We start from the raw sequence: 19,654 nt of genomic DNA, 5'->3' as shown, positions 1-19,654 counted from the left end.
TAGCCAAGGAATTAAAAGAGTCCAACCACATAAAGATCTGTAGCTCTACATTCATAAAATGGGCAAAAGGGGGACCGCACCTTTTTGATAAAAAGTTTTTTAAAAATACATTATCAACTTTCCTGAAGTAGCCAGTATCTGCATTTATAATATAATATTTGTCCTATTAAATGCTGATAGGCACGCACTGTACCTGAATGCACTTGGCACAAGAAAGTACTTATGCTTCTCAATATTTAAATTTTGGAAAGACAGGTAGCAGATATTGATACAGAACTAGTTTACCTGAAATATACGTTTACAGTTACCATGGAACTCCATGCTTAGTCCAATGTTGCTGGTTTTACTTGAACTTGAGAACTCGCTCAACAACGCCGTTAAAATGGAACAGGCCAAAGTTTGCTATAAAAAAAAAAAGGGGGGAATAATATAACTAAGAGATGTCCAATAACGTAATACCACCTACGTTGTTCTTAAATTTTTTTATTAGCATTTTTCTACAACTATTACTTCAGTTTCTTCTAACACAAACTAGAACAAGTCAAACTTTCAGGAGTATCTTGGGTGAACCATCTCTGGAATCATCAAGGCTCTATCCATACAAAAGAAATTAAAGTACCCGAGCAATATAAATGCTAGCACCTGTGTGATCATCACTACAAAATGGAAATAAACTTACTGCAATCCATTCCCCAGCCTTGCTGCTTACTTGCTCTCCCTGTGCACAGGGCTTTCCAGGTATTAGTTTCATGGAAGATTCAGTTTCCACTTATTTCTGTTGATCTAATAGTTCAGGTCACTCTGAAGTTTGTTTTGGCCCTTCTTTGCATTTGCTACACTTACCATGCTGATATTTGATCATGATTAAAAGTATACCACCAAAAGTGAGAAAAACTAGTCAAAACCACCTGTTTTATGTCAATACACCATCTATTACATCTTTTTCTTCTCCCCCACCAAAACAAACAAAAAAGAATACACAGAAAGCTCTGATGCTTGAAAGCTTTTAGACACTTCCCCCCAAAGCACAGCATCCACAAGCCTCAGAAATAACCTTTAAAACTACTCTGTTAGAACAACATCTTTGAAGCAATATAAAAATTGCTGAGAAAAAGGCCCATTAATGTTAAAGAGACAGATCCATGAAGACTGAAGGTTTAAGTATCTTTTTCTTTCTCAAAATTTAAGGTAAGGTAAATCAAATGCTTATCCAGAAACGCAGCTTACAATCCAACTTTCCTTTATGAAACACACTGCTCCAAGCCTTTGTTGCTGGTTTTTGTACTAAAAAAACAAAGCTTTTTTTCCTGATGCCAAAGTCCAGTAACCATCATCACCAGTTGTAATGTATTTTTTTTTTACTAATCATTACACACAAAGGGCAGTAAATATCATACAGTGGAGATGCAAGTTGTACTTTAGAAGTGTGCCATATACCACTGTAACAAGCACAACAGCAAGTTTATACCATTGAAATGAAAACGCTTTTTGTTAAAGAGATGTTCTTAACAAAAAACTTCAAAATTACTGGCTATCCTCCCAGACTGTTTGGAGCCAAGGTGCCAAGGATGGACAGAGGGATAGGAATTGTTAAAGGGTCATGCATGCCAGCAAGTGTCCAGGGGTTAAACAGAAATATGCACACTACCTCTGAACACCCGAAAGATTAAAGTGGAGATGATACTATTTATGCAAGCTCATACAACAGCTGAGACCAGTGCCATCCACCCACCAACTGCAACATCTTTGTTCAGAAATGCCTCTGAAGTCAGTACCTTGACCCCCCAGACAACTAGTTATCTTAGCCAGTATACACTAAATTAACATTCTTACTTGCCAAATAAGTCCCAGACCGATCAAACATAGTGGCTTTGTGATAGTATATGGGTTTTCTCTTCTACTGTATAATAAAGCTGTACAGCAGACCAGCACATTGCTGATCAGTTGATAAATCCAAGCTTTCCCATTTTAAAGAAATAACTATTTATTTCAAGTGGACTATTTCTCATCTACAGTCACCACTGTCACATGTCACGTAAGATAAAAGCAATGTTTAGCCAGCGAAAAACAGCATCACACTTTACTCCCATAAAAGTGCAATTTTGTCAGTTCTATATTAGACTTAGAAATATTTCCAATTAGCTCAAACATTTCAGTATTTTATTTCCAAATTTCTGTGTAAGCTATTTACACAATAATTAATTATTTAAAGGAAACCCAGATTTGATCCAATATAAAAAAAACCCTCAGTGCAGGCTAGCACTGAGTTTTAAATCCAACATTAGAAGTTCCATATGAAAATAATTAATCTGAGTGGGGAAAAAAGCCAAACTATAAAACCCCCCAAAATCTGACATTTGGATCTAAAACAATGCTTCAGGTAAGAATACATGTTTTTTAAAGGAATACTGCAAAGTTGCCAGAGCACACTGCCCGATTTCATTATGTGCCAGGAGATGCAGAAGTCTCACAAGGCTCTCTTAATACTTTTAAGACACAGGCTTTTATTTGATGCTTGAATTACTGACACACTGATACTTTTCAGCTCGGAGAAGCCATGATGGAAGGACATCATTAGTTGCAATTACAGATCTGTACAGTTTGATGCTCTATAGCATACCACAATTACTGTGTGGTATTAATGACTACAGTAGTACAACAGCCTGGCTAAAGCTAAGCTGCTTCTGCTTTATCATGAAAAGGCCTTCACACCACGCCACCATCCAGATGACCACAGGACAGGCAGCGCAGTGATGCAGACTACCTATCACTTGCAGTTGGTTGCCTATTACTGGAGAATAAATCAGTAAAATTGAATGACATGTAAGGAGCAATAAGAAAAAAAAATATGTTTGTTTCCACTGTGATTACAAATAATTAGTATCAGCTGAAATAACAGATATTTTCTCCTTCCATTTTCTCTACTTTGTTTATATGGTACATAATAATTCATGCTTTCTGTCTGGATAGTAATGTGCTATTGCATGGTAAGACTGTGTTCCAGATTTTTTTTTGCGTGCTTTACTTCTGATTTCAAGGAGAAATTTAAAAGAAAGGTTAAATTTTATGACTGACTGTAAAGAAATCTCTTCAAAGATGTAAAGGGCAATGGATGCAGCTAGGCCAACGGAATCTGCTCAGACCCTGTTAAAGCAGCTTGAACAGTGACCTGTCCCCCTGACTTTAACAAGAGCTATTTCAGCTAGTTTTGTCATCAGTACCTGCTCTGAGCACAATGCTACTAGAGATTTACACACTTTATTCTCCCCAATAGCCTAGCTCACAGGGAACATCAAGCCACACTGCATCCCTTTGCTTTCCTCCTTCTCACTGAATTTCCAGCATCCCACCAGTTCCATCTCATCTTGGTGCTTCAGTACCTGGGGTGCAAATCCTGCCCCATTCCCTCACCATCCCAAGTGTGCTGTGTGCATTACAGGCACATCCATGTCCTCCTGTGACTATCTACATCTGCGCTTACCCCTTGAGTCCATGACAAATTGTAAGTACTCCCACATATCCGGGTCAGCAGAGCAGGAGAAGACCAAAGGTAAGATATTGGCCACTAATTTACCGCAACAACAGGCTGAGGGGAGATTGCTTGAGATTAGCATCCTAGAAGGCAGGTGCCAGCCCCCAGGAGTTTAGCTGACAAGAGCAGAGGAACAGATCAAGATCTGCAACCTGCCCTTGCAATGTCAAGCATTTGCATAAAGCTGCACACAAAACCACTACTGCTTCCCAAACCTGCCATAAGACCATCGAAATTTTTAGATTGTGGTGCACAGCAGCAAGATTGCCATTTTCATATGAATATTAACAAACTAATTGGCTTAAAAGAACATGTGCCCTGCCATCTATTGAACTCTTCTGAATACACAGTAATACTTCAGAAATTCTGGAATAAAGCTTTAAACTTTAAGAAAAGTAAGATTTTACTTTAAGAAAAGTAACTTTACAGAAGGATAACTACTAATACTTTAAAATCCATTTTTTTAAATTTACACATGTGTTTGGTTTCAAGACATTAAGTACTTCAACACAAATGTAGGCTACTAGAAGAAAGATTTCAAAAACATAGAAACAACAACTTCAGGTAAACCAATACAGTTGTGCTCTGTGAAATAAAAATTACTTCCTCTTACACATAACCAAATTGAATGCACATAATACATATAAACTTCTAGGGTGAAAGGGGTTTTTTTTTTTGTTCTTTTGTAGTGTGCTTTTTTAAAGGTTTTTGCCATGCCACAGAAGAGATTAACAATCCAATTTAGTAATACCATACAGTAATAAGTAGAAAATGCACGCGACTCTGGGCATCATATTAACAGTCAGATCTGAATGTCTATTGCGCAGTAATGCCATTAACTTCATACCAGTAAGAGTACACCTCTGAACCTAGTTTGACTCACTCGCTAGCAATTTCACCAGTTCTGCCACAAGTACATACCCAAACAATAACCCCATCTAACAAAATAAAATACTTCTCTTGCCGAGAGCGGACTGCCTCTGAGAATAGCTTGGCACTCACCCCAGTTAGCTTTATTACCAGGAATAAACTTTATGAAAGATCACTATACATAAAATAGACTCTCAGCTGCTCAAACAGAAGATCAATGGGACTTGTGATAAGAGATTAACTTGGCAATCAGACACCCAGTAGTAACATCGTTTTAGTGGTTTTCTTTTCAAATTACTCTAATAAAACACAGACCATGCACCATTTTAACAGCAAACAACATTTATATGTTGTTCATAAAACTCAGATGCAGAAGGTAAATGCAACTTATTCCTCCAAATGGAATGTCCCCTATAACAAAAGTTAAAGCCATAGTGTTTGAAGGGATTTCACACTTGTGCCTGGACTGCCCATGGAATAAGTGAACTGCTTCATTTGTGGGTAGTTAGGTTACAAAGCATCTGAAAGGAAGAGTTCAAGTACAGCTTAGGAAAAAATGGACATGTGGTACAGCAGCTCTGAGGCAGAAAAACCAACAGAGAAAGCAGAATTAACTACCAACACCAAAAATGTTTCCTCTGATCTGAAATTCAGACCAGATATACAGCTAGTTTGTCAGAGGTTTGATTAAATCATTCATTTTACTACAAAACCTGAAGTATCACGCAATGCCCTGCCCCACCCCCCCCGCCTTCTGCAACTGTCATTTAAACCTACAGAAAAAACGAGTAAATATATTGAAAAGAATAAAGGTCTTGCCTGAACAGAGCAAATCATACCATCTACCTTGTTACGTTAAGATCACTGCCAGGCTGAATATGCATTTAGAGTACTTCTTGTCTCCATCCATATAATGTAAACTCTGTTACTGAAACCCAGAAGCATTTAATAAAATCCTAAACCACCTAATTTAACTTGCACAAGAGCAGGAAGAATCAATGAGTAAATCTATCAGAGGCAGAATCTGCTGTGCTGCTCCTAGGTGACAAAATTCTGTAATAAGAGTGTGTCAAAAGCAATTTTACCAAGTGATTTTTTTAATGAAAGGCTTCCTTCTCTAACTTCTTTGAATAAGTACAACTGTATTTGCTAACATTTTTGGGGTATCTAAATTTACTAAATCTAAACTCCAAATGGAAAGGTTAACAGGATGGCCACAGGACCAAAAGAAATACTATTATGTACACAGAGTAACTGGGGGCCACTCACACTTTTCAACTCGTGAGTACTGCAATGGAGGGGTAGGGACAACATCCCAGGAATTGAAAGTTCCCAACCAAAGAAAACTAATATATATTCTGAAGAAATATATTCAAGCACCAGGAAGAACCCACTGGATTTTATCTGTTTGCTCCTTCCCAAATGAGCCAACTGGTGGAAAAAAGCTGTAGAGCAGGGACAGGATGATAGGAATAGGACCCACAGCTGCAGTTTTGTGCTGTCAGCAATAAAGGACTGGCTAGGCAATGCACCCCTTTCCTTCCATTCCCCCTCCGCCACTCTGCAAAGACAGACACAGCACCTACAGCAGCATAACGGGCAAGAGGCCCTGCTTCCCTTCCCTGGGGGGAACCAGGCAAACCAAGCAAGGGAAACCCCCAAGGCTGAGCTGAGAAAGAGAAAACCAATTCCTCTGCGAATCACTGGGGGCCACAGGAAGATGATCTTGTGGCATGTGAAGCATGTAGTCTTTGGCCAAAGAGAGAAGGGAAGTAGCAGCCTCTACTAATAATGGAAGAGGTCCAGGCAGAGGTTGCTGGAGCACAGGGTGCAAGACATGCGTTTGTTTCTCTGGGGACAGGTGAAGTTGTGAAGCAAAAATCAGGAGGAGGAAAAAAAAAACCAAACTGAAACTCATCCAAAAAAAGTGATGGTCTGAAAACCATTTATCTGAAGGAAACATATCCTTCTCCAGGTTCTTGTCTGAAAGGCACCAGTTGAGTCTTCATCCCTACATTAGTTGCATGAACAAATCCAAGACCTTCAATTAAACTCAAAATAATGAATAGTAAGGCTAGCTATGCAGCTCACCATCAGCATCGCCCAGCTTTAAATATACATCACCCTGACAAGTGCTCTTTGACAGGCAGGTGTCCCTTCTCCCCCCCCCCTTTTCCCAGTACTCATTCCCAGTGCCTTCTTGCCTGCTTCTACCTGCCACACTGCCAGCTATGCCAAATGAGCTGCGTTACACGGCTGTGCTCCACAGCAGATCTGTTTGGGGGGGGGGGGGGGGGGGGGGGGGGGAAAGAGGTAAGGAGGGAGAAGGCTGGTTGTTTTTAAGTAGACTCCCACACAGATCTAGTTTATTATGGAATGTATATATTCAGAAGGGCAGTACTTCTGAGAGGAAGAGTGACTAAAGACCCAGCAGCTAGTGTCAATAAATTTCTTAAAGAGGCTTTTCCCCTCAAGCCTGTTTATTTGTGTGCCACCACAGTAATAAAAGAACTATAGGTGTAACACAGGGAAAGGCATAATCTCTTACTTCTCAGTGAGTCTCTGAAGCCTACAGGTGAGGGCCTCCACACCTGCACAGCTCATGAGGCAGAAGAATTGAGGAAATGAAGAGTCCTTGGATGCCATGCATAGAAAAGGGGGCACACATCTCTCCGCTGGATCACAGCTCCTCACTTCCCAGCCTGGTCTTTGAGATTGTAGCTCTGTTGTGAATGATAATACTGGAAGCTACCAATTTTTAATAGTGAAGTTATTAAGCAACTAAGCTGGATTCTTGCTGTACTGCATTTTCGGTAAAGTAGGCTCTCTTTCAGCTCTCAAGGAAACAGAACAAAAAAAATTGCAAACTTTTAAAAGGCATCCTTGTTAATACAGCTACTAAAAAATACTTATGTTTTAAAGTTCTCTCACATTTTTGAGTTTTAACCTCATATTTGAAGTAGTTTCTGGATCCCTAAAATTCCAAGCCAATTTTTAACACACTAACTTAGGCATTTATAGAGCACTTGTCAGCATGAAGGAAACAGCTTAAACATCCTGGTTTACCATCTGTTTTTTCATACTCAAAATGTCTCAAGGGCAGTAAGGTTCATAGGACAAGGTAATAATTTTATTAGACCAGAAGATACAGCTGAGGGTAGAGGGGGCAAAATAATATGTATGTTTTTGTCAAAATGAGAGTCTTTCCAACTCCTACCCTACCACATGAGACAGCAACAGCTAGACAGAGATCCAGAAGTAAAATTCCTCTTAAAGAACAGAAATAAGAACCATGAATATTAAATAAATGTGACTAGTTATCTATGCAGCCATTATTATTGGTATTTATTATTCATTTCAATAGAGATGAATGCCTAGAGTTCCACTTATTAATATTCCCTACCATTCACATGAAACCCACCCACAGCACATTCCTCAGCAGTTTCAGGTAACCTGGAGCATCTCAGTGTCCTCTCTAGCCCAACCATGAACACTGGGAATCAGAACAACAGATCTACAGATTTTAAGAGAGAAGGAACTGTTAGGACTCCGGAGCTTTTCCAGTAAGTTTTGACAAGTCTTCTTGCATATACAGAAAAATTTAGGCTTCATGTATGGAGCTTTGTATTAGAATACATTCTACTCTGCACTCATGATCTTAAACACAGCTTCTGTTGCTTCCCAGTCCCATGTCAGGTCTACAGCAGTTGGACCCCTCTGCATCTGCCTGCCTGTATTCTGTAAGGAATCAAAGTGTGACCCATATCTTAGCCCAGTTTTAAACAAAGTCCATCTGATTGTGTTCACGTGCAGACCAGCTCCTCCTCCTGGGAATCAATCATCTTAGCTGCCAGGATTGCTGTCCTTCTGGCAGGGATGAAGGACAAACGAAATACTTCAGCTATGCAATTTAACACAAAAAGGCCAAGAAATTGAAGGCATTTACAGCTGAGAACTTGGCCCAAACAGTTCTCCAAAATCTTGAAATCAGCAACAGAAAACACGTATTTTTCTGCATTTTAAGAGCATTTTAAGATCTTCCTATGACACTGCGTCTACTGCCAGAACCTCTGTTCTCCACCAGAGATGAAAGTTTTGAAAAGTCATCCTGAAATTGCTATTGGAGGAAGATTACAGACTCCCCTTCATGAGCAGGAGGATGGCTTGTATCAATGTTACAGGAGGAGCCAGGAAAAACAAAACCAGGAGCTCCAAAGCTAATCCTTTTCCTCCCGGAGGATTACTACCCTAACTTATTTATAAGTTAATAGGCAGCCAGACCCTCTGCAGTTTGCTTTCCCTTCTCAGACAGAGTTTTCTTCCACAAGATCCATAAAGGTCCATACTGCAGAGAAACAGCAGCAGGAGCCAAAGCTCCAGGTTCAAATCCTGGCTCTAACCACACATCCTTCCCATCCCTCTAATATTACCTCTCCTTAGTGCCCCGCTACTTCCTTAACACGTACACAGTGTTCCACTATTAAGAGAGATTACTCAATACTAAAGTCATCTTTTTCACCTCCTGCCCACTTTCTTCCTCTCATCACTACTCCTCTTCCTTCCAATCTCCTTTTCATTTTTTCATTCTCAACAGTTCACCTATTAGTCTTGTCCATCTGCCACAACATTATTCATGTACCTTCAAGTTCCATCCTCAAAATACACCCATTTCTAAAGGTATTTTTAACTATCACTGAAGAAGTTATGGTATCAAGCATATCAAATACTGCAAAAGGACACATGCAAAAGACTCACGACCATCTACAGTCACTGCTGTCCTTATTAAACCAACCTTCAGGACCTGACCCTGACAAGATGTTACTGAAGAGTCCCAAAGATTTCATGCAGCATGAGTGCTTAAGAAACACAAAGCTAGTACAGATGTCTGACAGGAACTGGATGAAGGGTTGCAAGGAATGGAAAAGATTAAGTATCTACTTCATTCTTGTAAGATAAAGAAGGGTCAGAGTCAGCAGAGAGGAGAAAGCAAGCAGGATGAGGCAAGAGACATTTCGCTTCTTAAATAAGGATTTTCTCTCAATTACAAACTGCTGTAGAAAGCCATTATCAACAGGTAAGAGCCACATTTGCGAGCCTTAAACATTTTTAAATATGAAGTGATCTGCTGCTGACTCCATATGTTACTTCCCAGCTGCTGGAGTGAACCTCAGGTAGGAGGACATAAATGGGTGAGCAGCAGGTAAAAGGAAACAGGGAGCAGAAGTCTGGGAAGGATACAGAAAGTGACCAAGAGACTCAACAGAGAATTAGGAGTCACAAAAGATGAGAAGACTTCTGAAGCTTGAGTGTACAAGGCTGGAGGCAAGAGTATACCATCACATCACAGGAAAGATGTGTCAAAAAAAAGTAGGAGTCAGGGAGGCGCAGAGGGCTGAAAAACATCTGCTGATGTCTCCCAGCACTCAAATCCCAGCCTCCTCCCTGACTTGGATGGAGGCGTGTTTTTATAACTGATACAAATAACTGTCCAGTGAAGTGCAGAAACATCTGTGACGCTGCATGGCACCATCCTCAATCTTGAAAGCAGTACCACTCCCTTAGCTTCACACCATACGTTGAAGCACCCTTAGCTGAGACTCCACAAGGCAGCAAGGCAGCTGCACCATTGTGGTTCCCCATGGCCTGATGGGCAAGGCTGAACGCTACAGGGACACGAATAAAAGAACACCCATCCATATTTGAAAAGATAGGTGGATAGTTCATTGTATGAGTTATTTCATACAACCTCTCAAAATTATTATACACTTATACAAGAAGCATGCCCTGAACCCAACTCGGAGCTCAGCTGTGACATGCTAACACACAGCTTTATTATGGCTTATTATTGCGTATACCAAGTCCTGGGTCACATGAAGCTGTGCCAGTACCAAAGTTTCTCTTGCAGCAAAGTCTCAGAAAATTACAAGAACACTTATGAATGAGAACTATAACATAAAACCTCATACATGTAAGGGAGCATGTGTTTATAAGCAGCTTGCCAAAGACTAACAAACGTATACTGTGCCTTACAGAAAAGATGTTCTAGCAGCATCACGTGTCTAGTGATTTTTTGCTAGTAAGTCAATACCAGAATAGAAAACACCATTATATACTCAAGACATTTTCAATACCATTTGTAAAACTTGAGCAAAAATACTTTGGAGAAACTATGGAGAAAGTACTTGTGAAGAGACATGGATAAACGGAAATAAAAACATGAGCCAAACTTGGTCTTTGTATGGTGGCAGCAAGCAGAATGTGGAGGAGAGTGAAATATTGCCCCTTCCCCCAGCCAGAGCTCCTCTGCAACAAGCTGTTCTGCAGCAAGCCTGGGATGATATCCTCGGAGCTGGCAGCCTTAGGTGGCTGAATGCTGTGGTCAGTGTAGTGTGTCCATCTATTAGTGCATGCACAGAATACAACTGTGTAAGTTGGACTGTGCAAGAGCTGGTTCAAAGCGAACTTCTCCATCAACATCCAGGTTTCCATTTACTCCATTTTTGTATCTTTACAGAAAAATCGTACTACATAAGCATACACACTGGCATCCATAAAACCTGAAAACCTCAGTTGTAACTCCATTTTAATAACAAGGCTGTTTTCCTGGAAAAAAGCAGGAACTCAGCACTGTTCTAAACAAATACCCATTTCTACCCAAATTACACACAATGAAAAGACTAAAATGTTCTCCTTAAGTTAAATAACTCTGAAATCAGTGTAACTAAAATTTCCACACCCTGGAGGGATATCACTGTGCTCAGAGGTGACACACTATTTTTAGGACTATGACATGAGCTGCATTACTACTAGCACACTTTGATCGAATTTTCAGTTAAACTTTTGCCACTCACATCTAGTACAACTGGTGCTCTAAATGCTCAGCAACATTATGAGCCAGTTCCCCCAAGGTTTTTGTTTGAGAACAGCTTCAGTTAAAGTTTCAGCATGTAATATACATACTCTTCAATCTTCATTTGCTAGGAGAAAAATCACCTCTCTTTAATCTCTAGTTACATGCCTCTATTATGACCTATTCTAAACTTATCTCCTGGCATAGCAAACGGAATCTCACTAAATGCATAGATAGATATTGGACACCTTGTTTCCACTTTGAGCTCAGTATCGAAGGTAACACTTACCCCTAGTAGTATGACATTAAATCTAGAGTAAGTTTTGTATTTCCATTCCAGGTTTTACTTCCTCACACCCCTTTCTCTCCACCTACCCGTCACCCAGAGAACAGCAGAGGCCTATCTCTCTTGCTCCATAGCCCATTCCAACAGCTGAGCCACAGGAGGGTACAGCATTGCACAGATGAAAGGGGAACAGCGTGTAACAAACCTGCTAGCTAACAGAAAATCCATTGTAGAGCATGCTGTTTTATTAAAGAAATCCAGAGAAACAAAACCCACAACGCTCATGGCACCTAAAGCAGCTATTCAGAGAAACCTATTCCCTAAAAAATATGGTGTAATTGTGTACTAAAGAACTACACATAACTGCCAGTCCCAACATATTCTTATTCAAAAACCTCCGACTTAGTGATTAAGTTAATAGCTATTCAAGCAATCTTTTACTAATTTAATTTTTTTGATAAAAGTATACAAGATTTTATAGTCACTAAGTATATAACTTGCACTGCTGATACAGATCACTTAAATTTTGAAGAAAAAAAAAAAAAAAAGTAAAACACTTACCACAGTGGGGTTACCACTGCTGATCAACTGGCTGACTTCATGAAAAATGCTTTTGCAGTCAATTGATTTGTCTAATGATCCCCGTTTCACTATCACCGCTACTGCTAAGAGAATCTGCTCCCGAACATACTTCTGAAGGCTGTAAACAACATAGCAAAAATAATTTGCAAATAATTCTGAACATAAACTCTCAATAAAATTTTCAACACATTTATTTTTCAAACATTTTGTGTGAATTCATAAGGGAAAGCTGACAGCTCTACAGAAGTCAACTAAGTGTTAAGAATGGAAGATAAATTATTGTTGAAATGATCTTCTGCTGCTACCCTGGGAAACAAAAGGATAACCCAGACTTTATGCAAAGTCCCAGATGTTCAGAGGTATGTTTTCTATACTTACTTAGGCCTTTGTAAGACATAGGTTAGAAGGAATGTTCGCAGTGACTCAATGCTAGTTTTTTCCAAGAGAATCCATTCTCTTACAACTGCTTCCATTATCGCTGTAGCAGCTTGAAAAAGGACATAGTCCACTTTACTAGTTTCTGTGGGGAAAAACAAAGGAAACTTGAGCATCAGTAGACGAATACATATGTAGCTTCTATGCACTTCCAACAAAAAAATTAATGGATTTTACTATTATGTATTATTAAATGGAATTTTGTCACTATGAAAACAAACAAAGAATTCACAACTCAAAAGGGGAAAAAAATAATCAATAACCCAATTATCAAATTGTCTGGTATTAATAAAGTATATTAAAAGGGGAAGAAAAGTTGGCTGCTCAAGGAGACTGGCCAAAGATCAGGAATAAGAATGCTAACACAACTGTGGAACAAAAAAAGATTATATATTTAGTCCCAATACATTAAGATATGACTAATTTGACAGGCATGCCAGAACTGGAGTCCTCTATTATTTGTGTGCTTGCCTTTAGAACCAACAGTGCATAACATTACATGTATTTTATGGATGGTAATGAGGAGCAAGTCCACTTAGACCTAAAGATGACATCTGTGTTTAATTATCAAAGCAAAAGTTTTACATACTGGTGTATTCAAGGTTTTCTACATCATGTTCAAGCTTCCATATTTATCTCAAGGTAATCAAAATATAACTTCCAATCACAGTGTAGGAATAATTAGCCCTTATTATCTGAATATCTAATTGCTTTGTATATAGATGCACTAAAGAAAGTAGAAAAAGATGTTACATAGAAAGGTAACAGTTTCTGTGACTATGAAGTAGAAAGAACAGGTAGCATATCAGTAGCGTGTTTTCCACAGAGCTCAGAATGTGTTGAAACACAGAAAGAACATTCAAAAAGGGTGTAGCTACATGGTGGCAAAAGCATAAAATACGAAGTGGTGAAATAAAATTCCCAAACAAGAAGTGGAGTTTGAGCTATGGCGAGCAACTTGCAAGGACTAAGAAAAACTTGGTTTGTTTAAAAAAACCTTGGTCACAAGATGATGGGCTTTAAATGACTACAAAACAGACCTTTTTTCCCTGATTATAAACATACAAGTTTATAATACACATTTCCTTTATATGCAAGTTCTATATTCAAGATAATGGCTAATTTGCTTAAGTAATTTAATCAGCCTTCAAATCTAAACCCTACACAGCTACACACAAATCAAAATAAACCACCTTGAAATCTACTTAGCTTAATTTGGAAAAACTAAGGAACCACTTAATTGAAGATTAATGTGTATGTCTAACACACATAAAAATGAGCCAAATTATTCCTGCATGGGATTTTAGTTCTGACATTTCTTAACTGCTGGATCTTTGGCTTTTCAAACTGTACAAAGCTCACACAAAAAAAGAATGCTATTAAGAAAAGGAAAGGATGGAATTTCTCCTTTGCATCAAGTACCACAGGTGCACAGCTGCAATCCTTAACAGCACAGACCTCCAGCATGCAGTGTGAGCTTGTAACTAGTCCAAGTACCCTTATCCTCTACATGAAGTTGCTAAAGAAAGGCAGGACAAGTTTTGCCAGCTTTTAACAGCTATAAACTTAAAGCAGAAGAACGTAAGAGCCTCATGCTTCTTGGGTTGAACTCCAGGTTTTTAAACGAACTGAATGGTAGTGACTGTTCCCCTTTTTCTTTACACTCATCATTTCCATTGCCCTCCCTGTATCACTCATATACCTTTCCTTCCACAAACACAATCAACATCCTTGCTATCTTTCTCTACCTCCATTCAAGCTCCTGTCATGACCATTTTTTTTTCCTGTTTCTTTTTAAAGCAATCTATTCTTATGCTCTGGTTGCTGCCCATCCTTACCGGCAAACATTCCTTCAGTACACTTCAACTCTTTCATTCTTCATTATAAACAGCTTGTGTCCCTTCCCTGGTTCCTGATTTTATAATCCCTGTGCCTCCCTTCTCAAATCCCAAGGCTTAACTAGCTGTTCTTTCTGTCCAGACGGTACAAACATTTACTCAAGAAGCACAAAGTTTTTGGGAAAAGTCTCTCAGTTCCAGGTCTCAGCATCACAATTACCTACGCTGCCAGGAAAAACCTGCCCCATGCGGTCCCAGAGGAAACCTGAATCTATTAAATCCATTTAGGAACTTGGCTGCATGAAGTTACATTGTACAGCTTTAGAGCTGCCAGAAATAAAATCAGGAAGGGCACCAATAAGCTTCACCCTCCACCAAAAAGCACCCCTCATCAAAATCAAAACTGATGTTCATATTCTAGGCTGCAGAAGAACAGCACCATGCCAGTTATCAAAACAGCTACAGCTACATGCTTAACTTCATTTATTAGAACTTACCCAAAATGTGTTTGCAAACAGCAAATGGTGATTTTGATTTTCTAAATGATAAGAATATGTGCTCAGCATGTTGGCGTTGCTCATTATTGACCATGGAAGGTGGTGCCTGAAAGACAAAAAAAAAAAGTTATTCAAGCACTAAAACCCCATCCTGATTGTAAATATATATGAACAATGTCATGAACTTACAGATATTTGCCTTGTTAAACATCAAACCCAAGTATCTCTTGGTAAAACTGCCTGCTCTTTCTCTGTCATGGCCTCTTCTTATATACCACTGTATTTATATCATGTGCACTTAAGTGTGAATACTGAGACATCAGGCAGAGAGTGAATAAATGTTAAGTATTGTGTTCCTAATAATGCTTCTGATGAAAAATAAAAAGGAGATCTAAATTCAACCCCCTCCTTTTTCTACTCAAAAAATATCACTGCACACCACTAAACGCTACTACACACGCTCAGTTACAGAAATAAAGCACTAGTTTTTCTTTAGTTCTAAATTTGTTTTAAAATACTGAATTGTACAATAAATTCAAGGGATTAAAAAATGACTACGGATATGGTCTAAAATAAAGTATTGGCAGTAACATACTACCCTCTAGTGTTTAACGTTAGAAGTGACATCCTAACGACTGAGCAAAGGCTCTGATTGAAGAGAGCAGTCAACCCATTTGAGGATGGCTATGGCAGTTCCCCACCGCCACAGCCCCTTATATACCCAGCCCCTTACGTCATGGGCACCTTGGCTGCTCAGGTAACACCTGCTGCTCCACTGCTGCTTAAAACCAGCTCCATGGTGGTTTCTATCTGAAAATCAACAACAGGTAAAGCATGAAACTAGCATAGCAACCTGGACTACTGTGAGGTGGGGTATCACCTATGGAGCACAGATGAGACCTAACCACCAGCGTTACACCCTCACCTCATCAAGCAACCCCCAAGATCCCCTACCGCTACCCCAACAAGGTAAAACCAACCCTGCAGAAATGCCAGCTGCTCACACCACCACGCTGCTCTCCACTTTTGCCACTAATATTCTCTGATATCTGATATCTGGGTTTTATCTGAACAAGCACATGGCACAAAATACTCTTACAGGGGACTGATACCACAAGGCAGCATAGGCTGAACTGATGCACCTTTGAGAAAGGAACGTGCACATGTAGAAAGATTGCATACAAACTGCAGAGCCGGGTCAAGGTGACAATGTAGGTTATTGAACTTGAGCTGAACTTCCAAACTCCAAATTCCAGTCCTGACCCTAGCATTTTGCAGAGAATGTGTGCGTATCACATATCTTCTGGGTTTGATTTATATCCACTGCTTTGGGAATAAAAGCACAAAGAGCTTAGCATAAAGACCAAGATTTTAACTTAAGTGAAATATTTTCCAGTAAATAAAACATATCAAAACAGATGTAACTCTTTCATCCTTGACAAAAGACAAGATGACAAAAGATTCAAATATGAGCAAATAACACTACAGATTTAAAACTCAATAATTTGAGTAAATGAAGCAAGGAAAAGCAGGCTGCTGATCCTTGGATCAAAGGGGTCCTAACAAACAGCTGTGCTCCTTCTTATGCAGCAAATTTCTGACTCTCACAAACTCCTGTGCAGGTACCACGAATACCTGTGAAGGGAGTAAAATAAGTAGCAGAGGAAGGTGGCTGCAAAAAAGCCTTGTGGATACAGAATAAGTGCTCTGTCCCTTCACAAACTTGCTCTGCTCTATAGCCAGTTTGAGGATAGGATCTCCCTGGACAGTGATGTGAATGTATGCAGAACAGCTCTTACCAGCTCCGGGGATAAAATCACAGTGTTTGTCCATGTCCCCTTCTGGGCAGGCAGCAGCTCATGTTAGGTTGCACACATGCATACGTGTAGACAGCCGCATGCCTTCTGTTCATGTCTGTCTTCCACGTGCTCAGAGCAGCATCTCAAGTGCTCAGTCAGCTGGTTGCAGGCAGATGCATGCACAGAAAAGTTTTTAGATATCTGGGGTATTACGCACTGCTGAACAACCGACACAACAGTAAGCTCCATGGCAGCACCTTAGTCCTTCCAGGACACCGAGCTTCAGTGAACTCCAACCCAATGCAGAAATCTGAACTTCAATAACTTTTTAAGCCAATGTAAACTTCTAAAGAAACAGCCTTACCAAACTGGGGCATGTGACACCTCTGTGATAAAACCTCAATGCTCCTGCATGCAGCCAGCCATCAGCAGGAGCTGTTCCTAACCACCCATGCTTTCAGCAATCTGAAGGACAGTACTTCTTGTGGACTGCAGCTACATTCACTGCAACAGAACCCACTGTACTGAATGCCAGGAGAATATTTGGAGCAGCTTATCAAAAATACAGGAAGGACCTATGCAGCAGCAGCTTGACATGCACTTCAGTACTACTGCAAATAAACCAAAACAAACAAACAAGCAGTCCCTGCTTTTTTTGCCCCCATTGTATGGGCAAGTATTCATGCAAACACACAGAGAACCAGACTGGGGAAGTGACCACGGAAAAGCATCCCACCAAAGGCAGGCTGTTTTCATCTCGATCAGTTCCCCAGTCTGGTTCACCATAAACCAGCACAGCGTAGGACATAATAACTGGTGATTGGTGCTATATACCATTTAAAGTTCTTTTAATCTACAGCCTCTGTTGGTGTGCAATGCCATGGGAATACTCTGAAGTCTCAAGGAACACACAGCTTTAGTCAATTAAGTTTTGCAAGAACTTAGAATAAAATTTCTTGAGACAAGTGACTTATTTTAGTAAGTTTCTGCTACTAAAAGGAGAGGTCCCACTCCTTTCTGGCTCTCAACTGCACAGTCTCATCACCTCCTTGCATTACCCCTTCTATCAATCAGCCCACAAAAAGACAAGGGGGGTGTGGGGGGATGACACGCCACAAAGGGAATGAACACTCTTTTTATTACTTTAATAAGCATCAGGAAGTCAGACAAGTGCCAGAGCAACGACGGAGAGAAAAGGAGTGCAGTGACATTGCCCTTTCAGCAGTACAGACCTTGCAGCTCACAGCTCTGCAGTCCCGTGAAGCCTCACTAATCACAGCCACATCAGAAGGAATTCTTTGAGTGTGACAAAGCATTACATTTTGCAAGTCCGGGGTAATTTATAGTCACATTCTTAGAGCAAATCAGGGCTACCTGATCTTCAACTAATTTTGCCTTAACAAAGCATATTTGAGTTTGTCATAGAGATTGTATTTATTTTCAGTGTTCTGTAATACTTAAGGGCATCTTCAGGAACAGCATCAGCAAACTCTAGCACCATTACAAAAAGACAGAATTCAAGATTAATGGGAAATATCCTCTTTATGCTTACAATAACTAGAAAAGAGACTTCCAACTTTACATTATTTTAACTCTTCTACTTTTCTGAAGGCTGATTACAGAAGGCCTTTCGCACCTTTGAAAGGCGCACAGCACATCATATTCCTGTAATAATTCTAAAAATCACGATAATTTAATAATGACTTATGCGCTTAAACTCAAAACTGTTCGGAGCAGAGAACTACAACAGGTAAGCTTTAAACCGTACTTTAAAACCACCAGAGGGAGCTTAAAGCCCAGAGTCTACTGCCTTCACCTCATCCAAACAGTAGTTACCCGTACACTGAAAATCCAGCTATTTAAGGCTCTAAGGAAGGCCGGGCACATACGTATTCTTGTGTACTAATTTCATATTACAAGGACCCTGGCTTAGGTGATCCCGAGTGCCCTGGAAGCCAGTGCCCAGCATCCCCTGGGCACAATAGGCTTAGAAACATACCTCAAGTACCCGTAGTGCTTGGAAAGTCCCCTAAAAATACCTACAGATTCACTGATTTCTTTCCAATTGTCTCCTTCAAACTCTTCTCTACAATCGATCTTACAGGGCATTAAAAAACAGTATGTTAATGACCAGTCTTTCCTTTCTGTACTGTCTGATGTTGCTGCTAACACCCATCTACTCTGTCTTACAAGTTAACTACAAAAGTTCTCCAGGACAATGATCCTCTCCTGGTTTTAGCATAGCAAGATACTGCCCCGTAAGAATAGAGTCCGTACATAACATTACATCCTTTCAGCTACAAAGGCTTGTCTGGAAACAGAACAGGAACAGCAACAGCAGTGCTTACTGATCAGATCCAGTAAAACTACTTGACTCCAACAGCAATTATTCACACAAGGGAAAGATCAACTGAAAAAAAGACTAGAAAATCTGGCAGACTAGCACTAACACTTTCAGGACCACTGGACTTATCTGAAAGCCTGGACAATTAATAAGAAACTAATGTAGCCCCCTCCCTTTCCTGTCAACCAGTTTATAAAAAACCAGTCAAAAACCAAAAAAAACAACCAATACCATATTTTGTTCTCCTTCTGTTCATCTGCTATCACTAGTCTGAACAAAACAAAAAACACCAAAAAAATAAAAAGTGAGAAAAATTAAGGTAAGTTATTTGATAACAAAATTATTACAAAGCCAATAAGCATATGTCAGAAGATCTAAAGCCTGCATGAGCTTACAGAAATCCTACAATTTCTCTTCAAGCCATCAACAGTAAATGAGCTGCGGGGGGGGGGGGGGGGGGGGAAATATCTTTGAAAAGAGCACAAACTCTAAACTTCAGGAGGAACTAAGAGCCTGTGAAGTGAAAAGTAGAAAACACCTTTAACATCTCACACATCTTCACAGTCAGAAAAAAGGACTGAGAAAAAAAAAAAACACAAGAGCTGGAGATTAAGGATCTCC

At 39.8% G+C, this 19,654-nt stretch overlaps 1 protein-coding gene across 1 annotated transcript in view; it reads right to left on the bottom strand.

The window, feature by feature from the left end:
* XPO4 (exportin 4) overlaps window positions 1-19,654 on the bottom strand; it is an 82,574-nt gene that overhangs the window by 42,961 nt on the left and 19,959 nt on the right. Inside the window, exons 2-5 of the mRNA XM_055802002.1 lie at window positions 14,891-14,996; window positions 12,499-12,640; window positions 12,100-12,238; window positions 286-402 (exon numbers count right to left, since the gene is read on the bottom strand). Of these exons, the coding sequence (XP_055657977.1) occupies window positions 286-402; window positions 12,100-12,238; window positions 12,499-12,640; window positions 14,891-14,996 (504 nt within the window). The remainder of the gene's footprint in view (window positions 1-285; window positions 403-12,099; window positions 12,239-12,498; window positions 12,641-14,890; window positions 14,997-19,654) is intronic.

Source organism: Falco peregrinus, chromosome 4 (assembly GCF_023634155.1).
Source record: "Falco peregrinus isolate bFalPer1 chromosome 4, bFalPer1.pri, whole genome shotgun sequence".
NCBI lineage: Eukaryota > Metazoa > Chordata > Aves > Falconiformes > Falconidae > Falco > Falco peregrinus.
This window is presented reverse-complemented; position numbering and strand designations above follow the sequence as displayed.